Below are 23,919 nucleotides of genomic sequence, written 5' to 3'. Positions count from 1 at the left end.
ATATGGCGAGCTCTCCACTGGCCACCGAGACAGAGGTGCACCAAAGAAGAGGTACAAGGACTGCCTAAAGAAATCTCTTGGTGCCTGCCACATTGACCACCGCCAGTGGGCTGATATCGCCTCAAACCGTGCATCTTGGCGCCTCACAGTTCGGCGGGCAGCAACCTCCTTTGAAGAAGACCGCAGAGCCCACCTCTCTGACAAAAGACAAAGGAGGAAAAACCCAACACCCAACCCCAACCAACCAATTTTCCCTTGCAACCGCTGCAACCATGTCTGCTTGTCCCGCATCGGTCTTGTCAGCCACAAACGAGCCTGCAGCTGACTTGGACATTACCCCTCCATAAATCTTCGTCCGCGAAGCCAAGCCAAAGAAAAAAAAAGAAAGAAAGATAGGATGCTGGTGAGACTACACTTGGAATATTGTTCACAGGTCTAGTCTCCCTGGCTAAAGGATCTAGGTGCAATGGAGCAAGTGCAACAAATATTTGCAACACTGATGTCTGGGAGGCGGACTTGACCAGCAAGGAGGATTTATGCCTGTATTGTCCAAGGTTTGTGCGAGTGAGAGGTAAAATCTGAATCAGGTTTATTGTCATGAACAAATGTCACAAAATGTGTTGTTTTGCGGCAGCAATATTGTGCATTACAAGTGCAAAAATTGCTATAAATTATATTTCCTTAAATACACAATTTAAAATAATAAATAAATTAATGCAAAAAAAAGTTAAAAGAGAGGTAGTTTCTGTGGTTCATCAACCTTTCAGAAATCTGATGGCGGAAGGGAAGAAGCTGCTTTAATACCAATGAGTGTTTATCTTCAAGCTCCTGTACCTCCCTAATGATGGTAGCTGTAGGTGCTTTCAAATTGCAGCACCTGGGTAGCCCTACTGGGACCCGGGTGAGATTACTGGTCATGTGGGTCTTTCAATAGCAGCCGAACCTACCTATTAAATCGCCAACCTAGCAATTTAAGGGGGATCCCGCTCATGCGCTGATGAAGTGAATGATGTGTCATGCAGTTACAGGGAATCCCCTGTTCCCTGTGTTCTTTCTGTTCCCTTTCTGTTTAAAGTTCCAGAGTGACCGTGTGAGGCATTTCTCCTTTCATGGTGTCATCGGCTAATTTGTAGATGGCATTTAAATCATGCCTAGCCACACAGTCATGGGTGCAGAGTGAGTAGAGCAGTGGGCTAAGTATGCATCCTTGAGGTGCGCCAGTGATTCTCAACCTTTTTCTTTCCACTCAAATACCACTTTAAGTAATCCCTATGCCATTGGTGGTATGTAAATGGGAAGGGAAGGTTGAGAACCACTGCTCTTGACCCAATTGTTACTGAAAAACTTTACTTGAGAAAAATTGTCATTGGCCCACTTCCTTTGGAGTTATGAAACTGGGCACATTATCGAGTCAATTAGGTACGATTAAAATAGTGTCTTCAAACTTTTTTTTTCCACTCACATCCCACCTTAGGAAATCCCTTACTAATCACAGAGCACCAATGGCATAGGGAATACTTAAAGTGGGATGTGAGTGGAAAGAAAAAGATTGAGAGCCACTGATATAGGCGGAAAAGGACACCCAGGTAAGTTTTATTGGGTTCCCTGACCACCTCTGAGGTAAGTCTGGGACCTGGGTAGATTTTGACCAGGTTTGCCTGGTTCGGCTCTTTTAAATAACCCTGTACCTTGGTCTTCAACCAGCTGCTCTCACTCCTGTCACTTCCTCATTGCCATCAGTGATTCTGCCAACGTCCATGGTGTCTTCGGCTAATTTGTAGATGGCATTTAAATCATGCCTAGCCACACAGTCATGGGTGCAGAGTGAGTAGAGCAGTGGGCTAAGTATGCATCCTTGAGGTGCGCCTGCGATGATTGTCAGTGAGGAGGACATGCTGTTACTGATCCGCACTGACTGTAGTCTTCCGATAAGGAAGTCAAGGATCCAGTGGAAAGAGGGAGTTACAGAGGCCCAAAATTTGGAGCTTGTTGACTAGTACTGAGGGGTGATGTAATTGATGAAAAGTAGCCAGATGTGCGTGTTGTTGTTGTCTAGGTAATCCAGGACAGAGTGGAGACCCAGTGAGATTGCATCAGCTGTGGAGCAATTGTGACGTTAGGCGAATTGCAGTGGGTCCAGGTCTTTATTAGGTACATGCTAATTCTGGCAATGACCAGCCCCTCAAAGCATTTCATTAGTGATGAATTTAAGTGCCACTGGGCACTCATTAAAATAGAAAGTTTTGTGAAGCTTAACAGGGTAGATGAAGGGGTGATATTTTCCTTCATTTGAAGTCTCTGTCCAGGAGACCTTGTGGAAGCTCAGTTATCGAGTATATTCAGGATGGATTTTTTTACATTTTAAAATTTTAGACCCTCGGCCATAACAGGCCATTTTCGGCCCATGTGTCCGTGCTTCCCAATTTACACTCAACTAACCTGATATGTTTTGAATGATGGGAGGAAACAGGAGCCCCCGGGGAAAAATCATGCAGACACTGGGAGAATGTACAAACTCCTTATAGACAGCGCTTGATTCGAACCCCGGTCCTGATCACTGATGCTATAATGACGTTGCAATAAAATAGATTCTTGGATTCTGAAGTAATCAAGGGATAGAAAGTTTGTTCAGGAAAGTGGCACTGAAATAAAAGATTAGCTGTTAACTTCTTGAGTAATGCAGCAGACATCAAGGGAACCACATGGGATGTTCTTGTTTCGATTTTTTCCTTCATTCTTTTTGATGTAAGCCTGATCTTCTGATGGTCTGACCTCGTGGTTTTTCACAAATGCTATATCCGTTTCCTTTTTGTATTGCTATTTTACTCTTCTCATGACAAAACCACAGATAGGATCATGTCCTGATATATTCTGTAACAATTGAAAGGGGCTTATCTGATTGCAATGCACAGTTTGAATATAAACAACTAATAACTCCACTTGGAAGGGTTAACCGAGCGGTTCTTAACCTTTTTCTTTCCACTCCCTATGCCATCAGTGCCCTGTGATTAGTAAGGGATTGCTTAAGGTGGTATGTGAGTGGGGAGGGAAGGTTGAGAATCACTGCTCTCGACCCAATTGTTACTGAAATATTTTGCTTGAGAAAAATTGTCATTGGCCCATTTCCTTTGGAGTTATGAAACCATGCACATAACAAGTCAATTAAGGACGATTAAAACAGTGGTTTTCAAACTTTTTCTTTCCACCCACATACCACCTTAAGCAATCCCTTACTAATCACAGAGCACCTATGGCATGTGAGTGAAAAGAACCAGTCCAAACTTCCTCAAGTTACCCTAATCCAATCCATAAACTTCTCCAGGACAAGCAAAAGGACTGTCTGGAGAATGAAAATGCCCCTTACTTCTCCCAATTTAATGTTACCTTTCCTTTGCCAAATCCTCCAGAAAAAAAGGGGACCTATCCATATACAACTTAATTTTAGATTCATCTAAATACTTGAGGCTTCATTCAAATAGGAAGTAAATTTAAATAATCTGGGTGATTTATTCCAGAACAAATGGATATGCGATATAATTGGGTGAGATCTTGCCTCAGGAGGTAACTTGATAGACAAACATTGTAATGGAGGGATAGGAGGAAGAACAGAACACTCAATATGATACCAAGGAGGCGCTCTCTCCAGAGGGAGAGACCAATGTGCTCAATGCTTTAGAGTAAAAGCAAAAAATCTTAAGTTTGCCAAAGCCCCCCTTTCAACTAGCAATTGTAATTTATCAAGGTTGAAGTGTGGGGATTTACCATTCCAAATAAAATCCTTAATTATTTTTATCAAATTGCTTAAAATATGTTCATGGAATTTGCACTGGTAACGATTGGAACAGGTAATGAACTTCGGAATACTATTGATCTTCAAGGCATTTACTTTTCCCAACATTGACAAGTTCAATGATGACCATCTATCTAAATCATGTGAAATTTTCTGGAATAATGGATCAAAATTTACCTTTACAAAACCCTCCAGTTGAGAGGGGAAAAATACCAAAATAACATATACCCTTCTTTGGCCAGTGAAATTGGCCTGGGTGAAAAGCAGATGCAAGGTAGTATGCAGTCAACAGTAATATAATAAATATCGAAACACAGACGGGTCAGGCACCTTCTCTGGAAAGAGAAAATGAGTAAATGTTTTAGGTCAAAAACCCTTAGTCTGAATGACAAAGTTTTATGTTCCATCACAGAGCTGTCTTAATTTTATACAAACTGGTATCATTAAGGTACACTGATTCAAATCCAAGCAAGTGGAACAAGATCAGTTGTACCACATGGGAACCTCATTTGAATTTTTGTTGGACAAAACTTTTTTTTCTTGCCGTTAAAGTTCAGTCAATACTGGGGTGCCAATCAGCAGCTTTCCCCATGAGCAGGAGGTGAACTCTCCGACGTTGGACTGTTTTTTTTGAGATATTTGGAATCTGGAGTAAAAAGTCAAACTGCTGGACGAACTCATCGGGTCAAGCAGCACCTGTTAACCCAAAGAGAAGAGAGAGAGAGAGAGAGAGAGAGAGAGAGAAGATCAACACCTTTCGTCAGTTTTTCCTCCCATTTTATTTGAGGCAGTTGAGCAGAACAGTCTCCAAGCAACCTGTTCCAAGTTCTGTGCTGAGACGCACTGTATACAATTTGTTACCTATTGGTTTCTCTGGTAAAGCTTTTGTTTGTGCATGAGAAGATGGTGATCCAATGGGATGACTTGCCTGTTGTTATCAGGAACAGGATGAGAATAAGTCATGGAGTTAAGTAAGCCTCCAGATGCTGGGGTCGAGTGCAATACCCAAAGGTGTTGGAGAATCTCATGCAGCATCCATACGAAGAAAAGGGTCGCCAACAATTTGGACCTGGCCTCTTTATCAGGAATAGGTAAAAAATAGGTAAACTTCTTCAGGGCAGCCATATATGGCTCCCCCTACCCCTTCCTCCCTCCACCTTTTCATACTGATGACTGCCTTCAACCTGATGAAGAGCCTGGGCCCAAAATGTTGGTTACCCTCGACTTTCTATGAATGCTGTGTGATTTGCTGAGTTTTTCTCACACTTTTGTGCATTACACAAGAATCAGTCATGTTGTTCTGGGTCAGTGCATATTCAAAGGGCAGAGGAGCCTCTTACTGTACTGTAATTATTCTTTGATCTCTCGCAGAGGGTGGACCAGCAAAGGACTTCATATTTTCTTCCCTTAACGACAGCAGAAAATCAGATGAATCTGATAATAATCCGCTTGCCTCATGGTTACCATTCCTGGTCCAAAGGTTTAATTCCATTAATTTAATTAATGAAGTTAAAACATCCCAGCTGTATTCATGGGATTTACATTTTTGCTTCCAGATCATTAGTCCAAACCTCAACATTATGAGTTCTCTGATATAATCATAAATTAATAACCAAGCCCAAGAATTTGATTTATGATCTGATTTTATTTCCCTTCTGGTTTCAAATGTGAAAGCACATTACAGAGGACAGCGCTCTAAAACAGTCAACATGGCACCCCTTCCAGAGCACTAGCCAAATGCACATTACTGCAGTGCTATTGGAATTCATGCAACTGGCAACCTCAAGCAACTGGCAAAAAAAAATTAAAAGTAAGTAAGTAAATAAATAATAAATTAGTAAGAATAAATAGAAATTTAAATTAAAGTTTAATGTTCTCCAAAGTAACACGTAAACCTTTGGTGACGATGGGAGCAAATATTCTGCCAGCGGAGTGCCTTTGTTGTGTTTTGCTCACAGCAGCTGTTTGAATAAAGTTGTGTTTGAATAAAATGGTGTCACCCAGGATTAGAAGCTGATTTTTGCCGCTCACCTTTGGGCTGACTCTCTTAAAGTGTCTCCTTATCTCTGCTTAGTAAGAGTCTTTATCTTTATTAGTATATTATGAAGTGTATTAGTAAAAGTTTACCTATATTATTGGGGGAGGGGGGTTTAATTATGACGATTATCTGAGTAGAGTGACCCTTACATAATTAATGACTATAATACTGATTTTTTTTCAAATCACTTTACATTTTGCACTGTCTTTGGTCTTTTGAACTGTTTGTTCTTAATGCTGGTGTATTAGTTAGGCATTGTAAGAGTGGATCTCAAACAACTGGAAACTTCACAGATCCAACATCGACCAATTCCCGTCGGTGCCAGATACGGGGCTTCACTGTAGTTGGAAACCAATGGGAAATTCTCCTATCGCTTTAATTATTACACCCAGATAAATGAGCATCAATGTGAAGTCACTGTTACGCAAGGATTGAAGCGAGCAAGTTGTTATGTGCCAGTTTCCCATCTGGACTAATATTGCACAGTAACAGGCCCTTCCCAGCAATGTCCAATTATCAGAGAGACTGGACCCAAACTCGGAGATCGCTTTGTTAGCACCTTCGCTTTGTCCGCACCTCCCAGTAGCCAACCATATAAATTCTGCTCCTCACTCCCATACTCACATGTCTATCCATGGCCTCATGTACTATCCCACCAAGATCACCCATAAATTGGAGGAACAACACCTAATTTTTGATCTGGACTCTCTCTAGCCAGATGGCATTAACATTGACTTCTCTGGTTTCTGCTAAACTGCTCTCCTTTTCTCCCTCCCTCCCTTCCCTTCTCTTCTTTCCCTCTGCTCTCCACCCCTTCCCTCTCTATTCATCTAGCCATTCCTCCTCCCCCCGCTTGCTGCTGTGCCCTCCCTCCCTTCTCTACCTTTTATCTTTTGCTTTTGGGATTGTGCTCCTTCCCCCAACCCTCCCCTCTTACCTTTTTTGTTCGGATGCCTGCCAGCATTTTTACATACCTCGATGAAGGGTTCAAGCCCTAAATGTCAGTTATGTATCTTTATCTTGGTTATATAAAGTGCACTGTTTGACCAGCTGCATTTCTCCAGCGTTGTACTTTATTTCAACCACTGTGTCTCCAGACGTGTGTGTTTTACTTCATCCAATTATACCTATTGATCAATTAACCTACTAACCCTGTACATCTTTGGAACATGGAAGGAAAACGGAGCACCCGGAGGAAACCTATGTAGAATATTTTACCATCAGAACTAATACAAGGAGAGCTTTAAATATATTTAATTGTGGATTTCTTTGTAGATTGGATTGGGATTCAAATGTAGGAACCACACAAAGTTTGCTGGTGGTTCTGTTAATGATATGGAAGAATGTTTCAAGTTGCAGGAAGATAACAATGGATGATAATGGTGTGTAGAAACTCACCGAGCCATGGAGTCCAGTGATGTGCTTTGGCATGGTACATTTCTATGGGTTTGTGTTCTGCCTATTGTTTCATGGTTGGTTTGCCTCTGTCCACCTTGCTTCACAAGACAATGTTCTCCAATCCAGGCAGTTTCCTGGTAAATTTCTCTGCACTCACTTTGAAGCTTCTACATCTTCATATGAAGAGGTGGCCAGAACTGAAGATAGCAGAGCAGGCTCTAACGGTTAGGAACTCGTATTGGATACTTGTTTTATTGGCCAAAGCCAAAGAGGTTACACGCATGGAGTTTGTTTGTTGGGTCATGGTTAAGAGTACTGCATCCAGTTTTGATCACTAAACATCTTGGCTGTATGGCTCCAGAGACAGCGCAGCCTATGGACCCTGCTATCTATCTCGCAATGCTGACTAACAAGTTAAGCATGGACTAGAATGTGGAACACTTTGCCAAGGTTGATCAACATTTTCAGAAAGCTTTAAGTTTTTATTGTCAAATCTATGATGATTTAATTAAAAGTTTGTTTTAAGATTTCGGTACTCCACGTGTGTGGGCAAAATTCTGACTTGCGTCCATTTCAAGATACAACCAATCCTTCAGTCCCAATTACAGCGGTGAATTGGGGAGTACCTGGAATGCAGGAAGCAAAAGTTATCAGTGCAGAAAATCCCTATGTGAGAACTTGAGATGTGACCTACAGGAATCTGGGAGAACTGGGAATGGGAATTTTTATGCTGAGAAGGCCAAATGTTCTCCTTTAATGCAGGAATGTCTGAGACATTATTTTGGATATGTTGCTTGACAATGGGATGCCTCTTCAAGTCTGTTTATTGATTGATCAGTTGCAGCTGAACTAATACTGTCCAGTAACAAAACAACAAATATTTTTTGAACATCCTGAGGTCAAGAAGACAAAGTTCAGATTTATTGTCAGAGTACATACATAACATCACATACCACCCTGAAATTCTTTTTCCTGTGGGCTAGGCAGAATTTCTATCTATTGGTAGTGCAAAACTATACTCAAGATATGTATACAAAAGAGAGAAATATAGGCAAGAAAGCAGTACTAACAAACTGTCCAATACAGAAAATAAATAGTCAATAATCAATAATGTGCAAAGTAAGAGTCCTTAAATGAGTCTCTGATTGAGTTTGTTGTTTAGGAGTCCAATGGTGGAAGACACCATAAACAGTAAAAGCCCCATTTTCTGGAATTCAAGCAACCGGCAGCCTCAAGCTTCAGAATTGATCGAAATGTACAGTTCGCTGTAATTCTTTTTGTTTCAAGGCTTACTGTTATTTACATTAAAAAAAATACACTTCATTTTAAGTGACAGATACTTTCCAGGAGGGAAGGTTTTATTTGATATTTTGTAGATGTGGAACTTGGAAACCTCAAAGTGCAGTTTTAAATCACCAAAAGCAAACTGGTTATGTAGCTCTTGGTGAAAGGAAAGCCCTAAATGTGGTGTCTGTGCTGCCAAGGTGCAATAGAGACACACAGAAACCATCAATTATCTTTGCAAGTAATTACTGCTAATGCACGCAGATGTTGCCTCACCAATGTATACAGGAGGTGCCTAGAGCAGCAAAGTAAACCCTCCGGGTCTCCTGTGGGCTGCGTGTGCTGGTCATCTGCCCCCTCGGCACATGTGCATGACTTTGCACAGTGCTGAGCAGCCATTCTTGGACAAGAAACGTTGCAGCTTCCCCTCCCCCTCCTCCCATTAACTCAGTCCTTCCATCAGGAAGTCACAGCATGAACATTGGATATTACCCCCCCCCCCCACCACACCCCCCCACCTTTGAAATCAGTCCAAGGTTTGTTTTTAAAAGGCTCTTGTGACAGCAAAAAATAACTTGCTGACACACAGAGATCTGAGTGCTCCAGCTAATGACTAACCTCAACTATAATGACTAACTGTGGCAGCCACAGAAAGAGGCTGCCACAGAAAAGGATATTTAACCCTCTGAGATCTGTTTCCGTCATCCTGTGTCCAGACTTGCATGGTTGCATCACTCTGACCTACATTTTTACACAATATTGTAGCACGAGCTACGTTGTGAGTACATTGTGAGTGTTGAAACAATGTGGGCAGCGTTGAGGATGTACAGGGGCTTCAGGAGGAATCAGATCAGAAGTTATTGTCATGAACATGTCACAAAATTTGTTGTTTTGTGGCAACATCACAGGTGCAAATATTGCTATAGATTACATTTTAAAATAAATAATTTAGTGTAAAATGAAGAGAAAGTGAGGAAGTGTCTGAGGTTCATTGTCTGTTTGATGGCGGAGGGGGAGAAGCTATTTTTGTGCCCCTGGGTGTTCAGGCCCATGTATCTCCTTTCTGATGGTGGCAGCGTAAAGATGACATGGCCTGGGTGGTGAGGATGGAGAGTGCTTTCTTTAGAGACTGCCCTTTGTACATATCCTTGATGGAGTGGAAGCTGATGTCTGTGAATAAAAAAAATGGCGTCACTGTCAGACCTGCCGAAATGGCAGCACTGCCGCTGGTCCAGACCCGTGGGGAGTGGAGACATAGCCCTCCCGCGGGATCCAACTACCCACTCTGACTGCCATCAGATCTGCACAAGCTTTAAACGGCCTGTTAATGGAGCCGACGGTTGTTTTATTTAAAAGTTCTGCCACCGTGGGTTCTGTGCCTGTGATTTGCAGCAGCCCCGAGGGGTTGTAGATTCGGGGAAGCAGATGACTGTCACAGGCCACCAGAAAATGGGGAGAACGCCCCCCCCCCCCTTTTGCGAAGGAGAAGAGATGACCAATGGGACAGTGACCATGGTAGGGGACCAGTGAGGGGTTCTGCAGCTGAAGAACACACAGGCGGTGGACTGTCGGTGGCTTGAGGTGATGAACCCAAATAGGCTGCAGGTTGCTGGCGACTGCTATTGAAGGATTCACACCAGGTGTCGGACAGCTGGAGACTGGTTGGAGATTGGCTGAAGGGGTAGTAGCTGTTGGAACTGGGATGCAAGAGGGTGCCAAGAGTGCTGAAGATTTCTTGATTGTGTCGGAGGTTCAGATCTGGAGCTCGGGCTGCTGATGGTTTGGACTGGACTCTGTGTGGCTGCGGGGGCTTTGGCAGTGCTGGAGGCTAATCAATGGACACTTAATGAATCTGAAGAGACTCAGCTTAGCTTCTATTTCTCTGACAGTAAAAGGTGCTTCAGAGAACTTTTGCCGATGGCAAATCTGTCTGCCTTACAGCAGATGAAGGCAAATTCTGAGTAATATTGCAGTTTTTATTACATTGACAATAAAGGAATCTTGAATCTTGATGGCGATGGCCAAGTTCACAACTCTCTGTAGTTTCTAGTCCTGTGCATTGGTGCATCTATACCAGGCAGCAATGCAACCAGACAGAATGTTCTCCATGTTACACCTGTAGAAATTTGCAAGAGTCTTATGGACAGGTTTAATGAATGAGCAAGCAGAACAAAATGTGAGGAGAACCTTTGATGAAAGCAGGGTGTTTCTTTGGTGAGAGATTGGCAAGTGTGGGTGTTGCGAGGAGACGGCATCTCCTTGAATACAAATCACTGACAGTCCAGCATAGAGGTACAATAGGTAATCTGGAAGGCAAGTGGTTTGTTGAGCTACACTTCAAGAGGATTTGTTCACAAGAGTTCAACCATCTTGTTTTAATTGTGCTGGGTCCTGGTGTTGCTCTTCTGAAGTATTGGCTACAGCTCTGGTCTCCCCTCATAATCAAAGACCAAACATTGCTGTTCTTTGAAGCAAGGCCCTCCAGCTAAAGAATTTCCAGTGCGATTTCAGATCAGTTAGAAATAAAATCTATGAATGAATCAATTCAACCCTCCCCTCCCTCACCTACAACCATGGAACCATGGAGCACTACTACACAAAACCAGGTCCCTTTGGCCCTTCTAGTCTGTGCCAAACTATTTTTCTGCCTAGTCCCACTGACCTGCACCCTGTTAATAGCCCTCCATACCTTTCCGATCCATGTACCTGTCTAAATTCTTTTTAAATGTTAAAATTGAGCCCGCATTCACCACTTCAACTGGCAGCTTGTTTCACACTCCCACCACTCTCTGTGTGAAGAAATTTCCTCTCATGTTCCCCCTAAACATTTATTCTTTCACTCTGGTTTGTATCTCACCCACCCTCAGTGGAAAAAGTCTATCTACATTTATTCTGTCTATCCCCCTCATAATTTTAAATACCTCTCAAATCTTCCCTCATTCTTCTATGCTCTTAATCTGTTTAACCTTTCCCTGTAACTCAGTTCCTGAAGTCCGGACAACATCCTAGTAAATCTTCTCTGCACTCTCTATCTTATTGATATCTTTCCTGTGGTTAGGTGGCCAAAACTGCACACAATACTTCAAATTTGGCCTCTCCAATGTCTTACACAATTTTACCATAACATCCCAATTCCTATACTCAATGCTTTGATTTATGAAGGCCAATATTCCAAAACCTGTCTCTTTCTTCCCATCATCACCCTCCTCAGTTCACTGGTCACTGACTGGCCCCTTCCCCCATTCCTCTTTATACTGGCTCTCTTCTCTCTCTACACTCAGTACTAATGCCAAGTCTCACCCTGAACAATCAACAGTTCCACCACTTCCTCCCCACCCACCACCACCACCACCCCCCCCCCGACCCACTGAGTTCCTATTGCAGTTTATTTTCTCCAGATTCCAAATATGCAGCCTCTTAGATCTTCATGAAGATGTTGCAACTCATTTGAAACCCTTGGAGATTTATATTGAATGCATCAACTTCAGGTAGGTACTCCTTTTTGTGATCTCCCCACACATACTTCTCTCTTCCAGTTCTGATGCAAGTTAACCTGAAACATTAATTCCATTTCATTGGTCACTAATGAAGAAGTGTACAGAAGGGAGATAGATCAGTTTGTTGAGTCGTGTCACGCCAATGACCTTGTACTCAACATTAGCAAAACCAAGGAAGAAGTCAAGAGAACACGACCCAGTCCTCATCAAGTGCACAGTAGTGGAGAAGGTGAAGAACTTCAAATTCCTGGGTGTCAACATCTCCAAGGGTTTGTCCTGGAGCTTCCCTGTCAATGTGATCACAAAGAAGGCTTGCCAGGGGCTATTCTTTGTGAGGTGTTTGAGGAGATTCGGTATATCCCTGAAGACTCACGAAAACTTGGTGTACCGTGGAGACCATTCTGGTTGGTTATATCACTCACTGGTTCGGAGATGCCAATGCTCAGGGCAAGAAAAAACTCCAGAGGGTTGTTAACTCAGCCTGCGGCATCACAGGCACCAGACTTCACTCCACTGGGGACATCAGCAAGAAGCAGTATCTTAAGAAAGCAGCCTCTTTATTCAAGGACCTCCACCACCCAGGCCATGCCCTCTTCACTCGGCTGCCATTGGGAAAAAACATGCAGAAGCCTAAAGATGAGCTCTCAGCGGCATGTGGACAGCTTCTTCCCCACTGCCATCAGATTCCTGAATGATCAATGAAACAAAGACACTGCCTCGCTTTGATTTTTCATGCACTATTTTTATTTATTGTTGTGAGGTGGTTTATACAAATGTTTACATGATGCTGCCACATAACAATGAATATTTTGACTTGTTCATTGCAATAAATCCTTCTGATTCTGATTCTGATCTGCTGAACAGTGTGTTTTTACTTTGGATTTCCAGTGTCTGCTATTTTTTAAAAAAATTGGTTTACTTTGACACCAGTGTGCTGGAGAATTTTCAGAAGACCATTGGCATTGGGACAAATTATTCATTGATGGGCGGAGGTTTGTGTAAGAAATTGTTCAAATTAAGGCCCAGAAAAAAAATCCTCTGCAGTAATTATTACATTACATTTTATTCTGAAAATCCATCTCTGATTTTGGGAATACATGAACATTTGTTACCAATGCAGCTAAAACAGGGACCAATAGCGCACTGTACAAACCGTACCAATTTGACATAGAATAGCAATTTTCCATCTTGTCAGTATCCACTGGGGATCGGTATTTATTGGACTGATCTAGCAGAGAACCAACTCAATAAACCGGAAAGGTTCTTCCTCCAAAGATGCTATGATTCAGGGGAACCCGCACAGGCTGTTGGCGACTTTGTGGTCGGGGTCTCACATGGGTTGTGGGCTGTTGGACCTGGGGGAAAGGGCTGCTGAACGGTATCAGGCGCTGAAGCCTTCCTGATCGTATCAGAAGTTTGGATTTGGAGTTTGGGTTGCTGTGGGATTGAAAGTCTGGAGGAGCGCTGGAGGAAATCAATAGTCACTCTGTGACTCTGAAGGGACTGTCTATTTCTTCTCTTTCTGTCTTACTGTAAGGGGTGGTGGTCAACTCCAATGGAGACTTATGGCTGGCAGAAGGCAATTTTGTGTAATATTACATGTTCTGTACCGTCACATACAATAAATCTTGAAGTCATCTTAAGTAAAATTTCAGTCCATGTGTACATTGTACAATGTGTATGACAATAAGCTCATTTTCATTATAATTACCCTATCTCTGTGACAAGAATAAACAGCATTTATGTTGCATTAATATAAAACTGACGAAGCCTTCAAAAGAAGTGCTGTCAAACAAATGTTATGCATGTGACTAGCTATTGGCCTAAAGTTTAGAAAGAGTCAGGCATAGACACCGTTAGAAAGGAAGGGAAGGAGGTCGAGAGGTTTAGGGCAAGTTTTCAAAGCCCATGGCTGTGGCAGCTGCAGGTAAGGACACCAAATATGTTGTGATTAAATGTAGTAATGGGTCCCCATGTTTGGCATAGCAGTTAGCACAATTCCTCTGCAGCATCAGTGATCAGGATTGGGGTTCGAATCTCGCTTTGTCTGTAAAGAGTTTGCACATTCTTCCCTTATCTGCATGGGTTTTCCGCGGGGGGCTCCAGTTACCTCCCACCCTTCAAAAATGTACCAGGATTATAGGTTAATTGGGAGTCATTGGGCAGCATGGATTCATTGGGCAAAATGGCCTGTCCAAATTTTTTAAATCTAGAATTAGAGATGCTGAAGGGTGAGGAGATTACAGGGATAGGGAGGGGTGAGGCTCAGAATTATTTATTATTTAAAAATGTATATAATGAAAATAGATTTGATTTTTCTCATGATTATCCATGACTCCTGGATTGCTGTAATGCATTATGTTCTTTCTTTGTTGTGATATATTGTGAAACGTGCCGCAGAAGTTAAGTTCCTCTGCTTATTTTATTCACAGCGCTTCAAAGTGCTGAGTCATTTTCAATTCTGCTTTCGACTTTCCTTTCCTTTGAGAGCTCTGAGCCCAACGGATTGAAGTGGTCTAGAAAGGCGCCAGTCCAAAGTGCTTGTCCGAATATGACTGCATTCCATCTCTTCCACACCAGAAGCTCGAGAAATATTGGTGGCTAGCTGGGAGCATCTGTCACAATTGGTGCCACTCAAGGGCACACAGTTCAATGATTGCACCATCGGTTCTTGTTCCTGTCAGCAGAGCCAGTGACCTGAACACAACAGCGGGCCGTATTACATGCCACACGCCAGTGTCTGGTTGCTGGACCCTCTCGCTGCCTGCTTGCAGGAAGGATATGTGGTTTGTCTCCAAACCACCTTTTTAACTTCCCATGGTGACAAAGAATCTGTTAACTCTGATCCAGGCTGATTTAAAGAGGCACTGTTGGCTTCAGTACATTTTAAATACATTCTTACATAGAATAGGCAGGATTTTTTTTTTTGCTTGAAACATGTCCTTTGATTGTTAATGACATGAACTTAATTTATAAAGAAAGCACAGCGTGTACTTTTGCTACCTCTATTTCCACCTGTCTTGTACACTCTTGGGTGCTGCTTGTTATTTTAGTGGGCAGGCTACAAACTGGTGAACATATAACATTCAGGGCCGAGGTCCCTTGGGAGGCGCTCCCTCAGGGTCTTGTGTGCTAAAGGCATCCTGATCGTGTTGGATCTGGAACTTGGGTTGCTGATGGTTTGAACAGGAGTCTGTGGCTGCAGAGACTAAGGGAGTACTGGATGCAAATCCACAGACACTCAGGGACTCTGGGGGTGGGGGGGGGTCTCTGTTTTGCTTCCCATTTTCTGACTGTTAGGGTGTCGGCCAATCTCTGCTGATGGCAAATCTTAGTTTGCCATATGGTAGACTAAAGCAATTTCATGTAATATTACTTAACAATAAAAGATTCTTGAATCATTACTTCTGTATCCTAAAAAAATTAGTTTATTCTCAAGATTTTAGTAGTCTACCATTATTTACATGATTGCACCAAGAAAGCTCTTGGTGCCTGCCACATTGACCATCGCCAGTGGGATGATATCGCCTCAAGCCGTGCATCTTGGCGCCTCACAGTTTGGCGGGCAGCAAACTCCTTCGAAGAAGATCGCAGAGCCCACCTCACTGTCAAAAGACAAAGGAGGAAAAACCCAATACCCAACCCCAACCAACCAATTTTCCCCTGCAACCGCTGCAACCGTGTCTGCCTGTCCCGCATCGGACTTGTCAGCCACAAACGAGCCTGCAGCTGTCGTGGACATTACCTCTCCATAAATCTTCGTCCGCGAAGCCAAGTCAAAGAAGTAGCTGTATAAAACTTTGGTTAGGGCACATCTAGAATTTTGTGTGGAGTCCTAGTCACCACATTACAGAAAGGATGTGGAGGCTGTGGAGAGGATGCAGTAGAGATTCATCAGGATGTGGCTTGGATTAGAGAGTACAGGTACTCCTTGACTTATGACCATAATGAGGATTGAGGGATTGGTCATACCTCAAAATGAATGTAAGTTGGAATTTTGCCCGTGCACTTGGAGTACCGAGGTCTTAAAGCAAACTTTTTAATCAAATCTTTTTTATCATCGTAGATTTGACTGAATTTGTTGATCAACCTTGGTGAATCTTTTCACATTCTGGTCCATGCTTACGTTGTTAGTTAGTGTTAGGAGATTCCAGGGTCCGTAGGCTGGGTGCTGCCATCTCGATTCCTGTGCACATGCACAAGTCTTCGGTTGGAGCATGCATGTGAGTTAAGCGCTCTAACAATATTAAATTCACGCCCTTATCTCTTGCGCAGGCGCCAACTGAACTCCAATACACGAACCCACCGCACTGCTTACAGGAATCATGAGGGATGATCCAACCAAAGCATTTAACATGATGAGAGAGAGGAGATGGCCAGAGGCATTTTTCCCAGGGTGGAAATATCAAATACCAGAGGGCATAGCTGTAAGGTGAGAGGGGAAAGGTTTCTATGCAGAGTGGTAGGAGGCTGGAATGCACTGTCTGAGGAAGCAGTGGAAGCAGACAGAATGATAGGATGACCACATTCACGAGGCATTTAGACAGGTTCACAAATAGACAGGGGATGGAGGGATATGGACCATGCTCAGGCAGCTGGGATTAGTTTAAATTGGTACTAAAAACACAATGCTGGAGAAATTCAATAGGTTAAACAGTGTATTATATATAGCAAAGATAAAAGTACATTACCAACGTTTCAGGCTTGAGCCCTTCATTAAGGAATGGAAAAATGTTGGCAGGCCTTGATGAAGAGCTCAACCCCAAAACATTGGTTATATAAAGGACACTGTTTGACCTGCTGTGTTTCTCCAGCATTGTGTTTTAACTTCAGCCACAGTGTCTGTAGACTTTCACGTTTCACTTCAGCTTAAATTGGCATAGATATGATGGGCTGAAGGGTGTACTCCTGCCCTTCTGTTCTATCCAAGCAATATATGAATCAGAGAACCATTTGAAAGAGAATGGACTTTTTAGCTCATTGGATCTGTACCAGTTTGTTGGTGAGGATCCCAGACATTCCCATTGCCCTCTGATCCAGCAATGCATCTGGCTTTTCTTCAAAGGTTCATTCACTTCGCTTCAGAAACCCCTGTTCCCACTGTCGATTGAGTTCCAGATCACAACTGGTCTCTCCAGAACAGAAGAAAAACACAGGAACTGCAGATGCTGGAATCTTGACCAAACAATGAGAGGGTGGAGTGACCCATTGATGGAGAGCAATGGACAGTCAACATTTTGGGTCAGGCATGAAACACAAAAGTCTGCAGACACTGCATTTGTAGTAAAAACACAGAAATCCTGGAGGAATTCAGCAGCGTCCACTGGAAGTAAAGATATACTATATTACTAACATTTCAGTCGTGAGACCTTCCTCAAGGAGTGTGAAAAAGCAGACAGCCCTTGAATGAAAGAAATGGGAAGGGGGGGTGGTTACAGACCAACAGACAAAAAAGGTGATAATCAGATATGGAGAAGAGGCCAGGAGAGAGGAAAGGTTTGCCTCTGTGAATGAAGAGTTGGGGAAAAGGAGACAGAACTTAACTCTTCAACCGATCATATACCTTTATGTGGTTCAGCATTAAATTTTGTTTCCAAATGTTCTTACAAATGACCTTGGGACATAAAGCACTTTAAACAGATTAGGACTTTATTTTCCGGAGTGTAGAAGAATGAGGGGAAGTTTGATAGAGGTACACAAAATTGCGAGGGAGATAGACGGAGTAAATGTAGGTAGGATTTTTCCACCGAGGGTAGGTGAGATAGAAACCTGAGAACATGGGTGAAGAGTGAAAGGGGAAATGTTTAGGGGGAATATTTGGAGTAAATTCTTCACAAGAGAGTGGTGGGAGTGTGGAATGTGATGCCAATGGAAGTGGTGTATGCGGGTTTAATTTTGACATTTGAGAAAAATTTAGACAGGTACATGAATGGGAGAGGTATGGAGGACTGTGGAATTGATGCTGGTCTGTGGGTCTAGGCAGAATAGTTTGGCACAGACTAGAAGGGCTGAGGATCTATTTTCTGTGCGGTAATGTTCTATGGTGCTAAAGTTGGTGAGTGAATGCAGATTGTTTTGTGTGGATCTCTGTTGCAAAGTCAGCCAATGTGTCCTTCCCCAAGTAATGTCCTGAGAAGAATTTGTCTTATCTCAGCAAGTGTTGGCTTTTGTAAAATTAGGGGAAGAAGGGATGCAGAATTTATGGAGGTTGGCATGGGTCAAAAACAATTCTGCCTTTGGATGTTACTTCTGAAAAGTTACCGGATTTATCAGGAGCCCTCACATTCTTACATTCCCCACTCCATCTGATCAGGAATCCTGCTTCACATTCCCACTCCATCCAGATCAGGATCCCACTGCACATTCCCACTCCATCTGGATCAGATTTCAGATTTATTGTCAGAGTACATACATGACATCACATACAACCCTGAGATTCTTTTTTCCTGCAGATGAGGCTAAATTACTACTTATTAGTAGTGTAAGAAAAAACTTTACACAACGAACACATGTAAGCAAATAAAGAAATGTAAACAAACTGATCAATACAGAGAAAAAAATAAAGTCCACAAGTAAGAGTCCTTAAATGAGTCCCTGATTGAGTTTGTTGTTGAGGAGTCTGATAGTGGAGGGGTAGCAGCTGTTCCTGAACTTGGTGATGCGAGTTTTGTGGCACCTAGAACTCTTTCTTGCTGACAGCAGTGAGAACAGATCGTGTGGATCCCTGATGATTGCTGTTGCTCTCTGATGCAGCGTTCCCTGTAGATGTTCTCGATAGTGGGGAGAGTTTTGCCTGTGATGACATGGACTGTCTCCACTACTTTTTCAGGGCTTTACGCTTAGGTTCACATTCCCACTCCATCTGGAGGATGGCGGAGGGCACCTTCTTGTTGGATCCAATCAGCATCACATTTGCAGATTGGACCTCGTCCTTTAAGACTAAGTGTCATACTTTGCAGGTAACTCACTAGAACATCTGAAATTTCCCTTGTGGAGATATGATGATTCACCTTGTTAGTCAAAGTGATCCCACAGTATGGTTTGGGAGTGAGGTCAAGTGTATGGTCAATGAAGGAATATGACATATTTTCATATAAGGGGCAAATGGGGTCATTCTGAATGGTAAGAGTAAAATAGGGAAGTCTGAAGATGCTGTGGTTGAAGTAAAAGCACAATGGTGGCAAAACTCAGCAGTACCTGCCTAAATTTTGCTCATACCTCAATGAAGGGCTCAAATCCAAAACATTGATTATGTATCTTTATCTTTACTATATAAAGTACCCGGTGCCTGCCTACAGTTTGCTCATACCTTGAAGAACTCAAGCCTGAAACGTTGGTTATGTATCTTTACTGTTTGACCTGCTGAGTTTCTCAGCACTTTATTTTTCATTCTGTGTGGCACTGAGGTTTGAGTTGATGTGCCTTGCAAAGGTTTAGGGGTTCCAACAGATGAGTGACTCACTGCAGAACTCAGAACAAAGTGTCTGTTTTGCTTGCTAAGTTTGGTTATGCTGAATTGTTAGAATTGTAATGAGGAAGGATGTATTAAAAATTTTAGACAGGAATGAAATCTTATTCTCTGTCTCACACGAAGTATGTGGGATAGAACTCTAATGAGGCAAGGCTGGGAGATGAGCGGAAGAGTAAATAATTGCTCTTCTCTTAACCATTTCAAGAGCTACTACAGAAGAATGAAGGGAGAATAAAAACAAAATATTGAAAATATTCAATGGGTCGATTAGCGTTTGTGGAGCAGGAACTGTGAAGCAATTAGATTTGCAAATTTTAACCGTACAATATTGTTCTTCGTTGTTTGAAGCCTCAGGATAAGTGGTCGCACATTAAAATCAGAGTGGAGGGGGGGTGTCTTCTCTCAGAGGATTGAAGCTCTGGTATCATCCACACTGGAGAGTTGTGGATGCTGATTTACAGAATATATTCAAAGTTGAGGTGGCATTTTAGTTGACAGGGGGATTGAGGCTTATGAGCATTGGGAAAGTGGGACTGAGCCAGCAACCAGAAGAGACATAATCTAATTGAATGGTGATGATTTAAATTTATTTTTAAAATAAAAAAATAATTTAGACATACAGGGCTTTTCTTCCCAATTACACTCAATTGGCCTACAACCTTCAGTATATTTTGAAGGGTGGGAGACACAGGGAGAATGTACCAACTCCTTACAAAGAGCGCAGATTCGAACCCTGGTTCCCTTTACTGGCGTTGTAAAGGTATTGCGCTAACTGCCACACCAACCGTGTTACCCTGATGAGAGGTTATTGTCATACACACAAGTACAAACTAGAAACGCACTGAAATTTTTCCCACTTGCTGCACCAATATCCATGTATAAAATATATTAATTAATAATTGATATAAATGAAATTGACACACAAGAGAAACAAACCCAATAAATATTAAAATGTAAGGTAAATATTTAGAATTGTAGTTGGTGCCAGAAAATTGGGATGTTGCAATCATGCGGTTGGATCTTCGACCTTGGAGTTGTGTTTTGGTTAGGGTAGTACAGGAAGATTCAAATGCCTGATAGCTATTGGTGATGCAGCTCAAGGATCAGTGAGGTATACCCATGCTCCTTTCTCCTATGGTTCAATGTAACCCAAACAAATCCTGCAAACAGCATCCGGTTAAAAGTATTACATCCATCAATACTTTCATTCAACCTCTATGTCATTTTAAGCGGCTTCCCTGTGAGTCTCCCTGATAAATGTCTGCACTTCAAAAATGTTTCCTCAGCTGGCCAGCCCTTTGAGCTCAGGTCGACACCATAAAAGTGCAAATCTTTCAGAAAAGCAAAAGAAGCCGTGATCCCATCAACCCTATTGAGGATAAATAGATGCAGGCGATGTTAGTAACTAGTGCCCCCGAGAGCATGCAATTACACAGGGTCAGGCATGGAATAAACTGTTGTGACTTGTTTGTGGGTGTGAATAGGCTTCAGCAAGACTTACCTGTGCAGCATTTGGAGGTATAACCAGTAGAGCTAGTAGGAGGATTATTATAATTACATATGATATAATAACTGATCTTCAAACCCCTGACAGCAGTGTCATTGATGCATAATAACTTTTTGCAGGCAGAGTGTATCAATTCCTTTCTCCCCCTCCTCCTCACTCTTGGATTAGAATTCTGCTGATGTCTTCACCACATTCAGGCACCAGCCGGACGCTGCCTCTCTGTGCACATTTTAATGAGATGTTTGCTTCGGCTTACTGCACTCTGTGGCTTCATTCGAACAGTTTTCCAGGGACTGAATACTGGGAAGTTTTATTTCAGAGGGGGAAAAAAAGACATTCCAACAAGGCATCAGAGGCTGTATTGTGTCAGGGGATGGGGAACAAGCATGAGATTCATCACCCAGCCTGCCGATATGTTTCGCGGAAAGGTTCAGCACCTGCCCCAAATTCTGTCCTTGGATCCCCCCCACTCTCCCCCCTCCCCCCCATAGAATGTTACATTCTGGGGCAAACATCACCACTATGGCTGAGCAGCGTAGACTCATTGCGTTGAGTCATGCTCAAACACTTCCTCTACACAGATTCGCACCTGAAACATGACCGCACCATCTTTAGTCCCGTGGGTCCAGTTGTGTTGGCGGCCTTGGCGCTGTGGCCCTATCATTAAATGGAGGGGTTCTCAAGCAACCACCTGGACCCCTGCAGTGGCTCTGAAGGGATCCTTCCCTTCTCCAGACCACCCTGATGACCATTTGACAGCTTGTCGATGTCATGTATCTTTTTAGCTGTTCTTACAAGTTTTTGTTAATCCATGATATTTCGAATAATTGAAATGGTTGTAAATTAAAAATTAAAATATCACAGATCAATGAAGACAACAGTTAAGGTACAGTCATTAAATATTAATCTTCATTAAAATAAAAATAAAAATTATCTACCTGCACTTACCTCATCCATCCATGTTGGCAACCCCATAAAAGTGAATGAGATTGCAGCCAGTATTCTCGCTATAACTGGCATAAAGCCAAGGGGCCAAATGGGAAGAACATCTGGGCTCTCATCTTGAATTAGTGAGCTCTATCCCTGAACTCAGCCCTGAAACTAGTGACAGGCCAGAAAGGCAAAATAGCAGGTGACTTATCTTACTCCATCATCTGACTGATTTCCGTGTCAGTGAAGTGATCGATCATGCTTTTGAATCGCTGACAACACTAGCAAGAGCTGGTGTTACGCTCTGCCACAACATTCCATGTAGCATTCAGCTGCAGTGATGTTATCATTTCCAATCAGATTGCATTGCTATGAAACTTTCAGGTTTGTGTTTGGATCACTAAATCAACTTTCCAGATATATTTGTGGCACTCAACTCACGGAGCTGCACAGTTGGCATAGCAATTAGTGCAACACCTTTACAGCGCCAGCGATCAGGACAGGGGTTCAAATCCCACACTGTCTGTAAGGAGTTTGTACGTTCTCCCGTGTCTACATGGGTTTTCCTCCCACCCATCAACATGTATCGGGGGTTGTAGGCCAATTGAGTGTAATTGAGTGGTATGGGCTTGTGGGCCAAAAGAGCCTGTTACTGTGCTGTATGTCTTTAAAAAAATAACCCAGATGGCCAATGCTTGTTAAGGAAATTCTGCTGAGACTTTCTGACGAAAGCAGGCTTTGCCATCTGTGGCACTGGTGGTAATTCCACTAGCAGCATCCTCCATTTATCCAAAAATTTCACCAGGCCTTTTGCAGGAGTTTCAGCAATCAAGGGAAAGGGGCTGACTCACGTGGAGGTGATAATAGGGGCAATTACAGATGCCTTGGTGAAAGAGATCGGCTTTAACTTGCATGTTAAAAATGGCAAGAGTTGATTTTGGTGGTTTCGGGAGCAAATTCCGGAGTTGGGATCCTTGCAACCTGAAGACATAGTCTTTTTTGGAGCTTTTGATTCAGAGACAAGCAATAGTTCAGAAATGGAGGTGTGCCAATATCTTGGAGGATGTGAGGGTAGGATGGTGCAGACCATAATCTGAATGAGAATTTTAAATCTGAGGATAATTTATATTTTAAATTTAAATTTAGACATACAGCTCGATAACAGGCCCTTCTGGCCCATGAGTCCATGCCGTTCAAATACTCTAATTAACCCACAACCCCCGGACGTTTTGAAGGGTGGGAGGAAACTGGAACACCCGGTGGAAATGAACACAGACACGGGGAGATCGTACAAATTCCTTAAGGACAATGCCAGTTTTGAACCCCGGTCCAAATTGCTGGCGCTGTAATAATGTTGTGCTAATGGCCCCATTAACTTGTGCCCCATGATGTGCACATTGTGAAATGTACAAGATGTACATATGTATATATGTGCTAAAATTCTTACTTGTGCAGCCAAACTGGTAGTTTATTAAAAAAAGCAACACAAATAGCATACATTAAATTAAATAGAGATAATAAATACAAAGCCAGATCGTGCAAGAGAGGAATGAATGTGCCATAAGTCATACAAAGTGGTGACAGACTTGCTTTAACAAGGGGAGATTCAAGAACTCGATCGCCATTGGAAAATAAACTGTTCTTGAACCTCGAGGTGATGGGCTTCAGGCTTCTGTACCTTCTTCCCAAAGGTTAGAGCACATGGTTTCAGAAGAAGCCAGTGCGAGTCAGTCAACACGCAGATGATTGGCGAACAGCTCCTGGCATGTGACAGGAAATGGGACACCAATTCATTGATGACCTCAGTGGAGAAAAGAGTTCACTCAAGTGTGTGTTGAAATTTTCATGCCTGCCCTTAAATAATATAATTGATGAGTTTGGCAACAGCAGATTAATGGTAATTTGGGGAAAAATAGTTTTGAATAACAAAGTGAAAATGTTGAAATGGAAATCTACATTACAAGAGAGTTTATTGAGGTAACTTTAGTGAAAAATTCAAGCAAG

At 42.6% G+C, this 23,919-nt stretch overlaps 1 protein-coding gene across 3 annotated transcripts in view; it reads left to right on the top strand.

The window, feature by feature from the left end:
- The window catches only part of LOC138741294 (forkhead box protein O3-like), a 207,713-nt gene that overhangs the window by 120,132 nt on the left and 63,662 nt on the right, over positions 1–23,919 (top strand). The window contains exon 1 of one of the 3 annotated variants that reach the window (XM_069895137.1): positions 11,959–11,998. The exons of the other annotated variants lie outside the window; for them this stretch is intronic. Coding sequence (XP_069751238.1) covers positions 11,984–11,998 — 15 coding nt within the window. The 5' untranslated portion in view covers positions 11,959–11,983. Of the gene's footprint in view, positions 1–11,958; positions 11,999–23,919 lie in introns of those variants that run through there. 3 annotated transcript variants of the gene reach the window in all.

Source organism: Narcine bancroftii, chromosome 8 (genome assembly GCF_036971445.1).
Source record: "Narcine bancroftii isolate sNarBan1 chromosome 8, sNarBan1.hap1, whole genome shotgun sequence".
Lineage (NCBI taxonomy): Eukaryota > Metazoa > Chordata > Chondrichthyes > Torpediniformes > Narcinidae > Narcine > Narcine bancroftii.
This window is presented reverse-complemented; position numbering and strand designations above follow the sequence as displayed.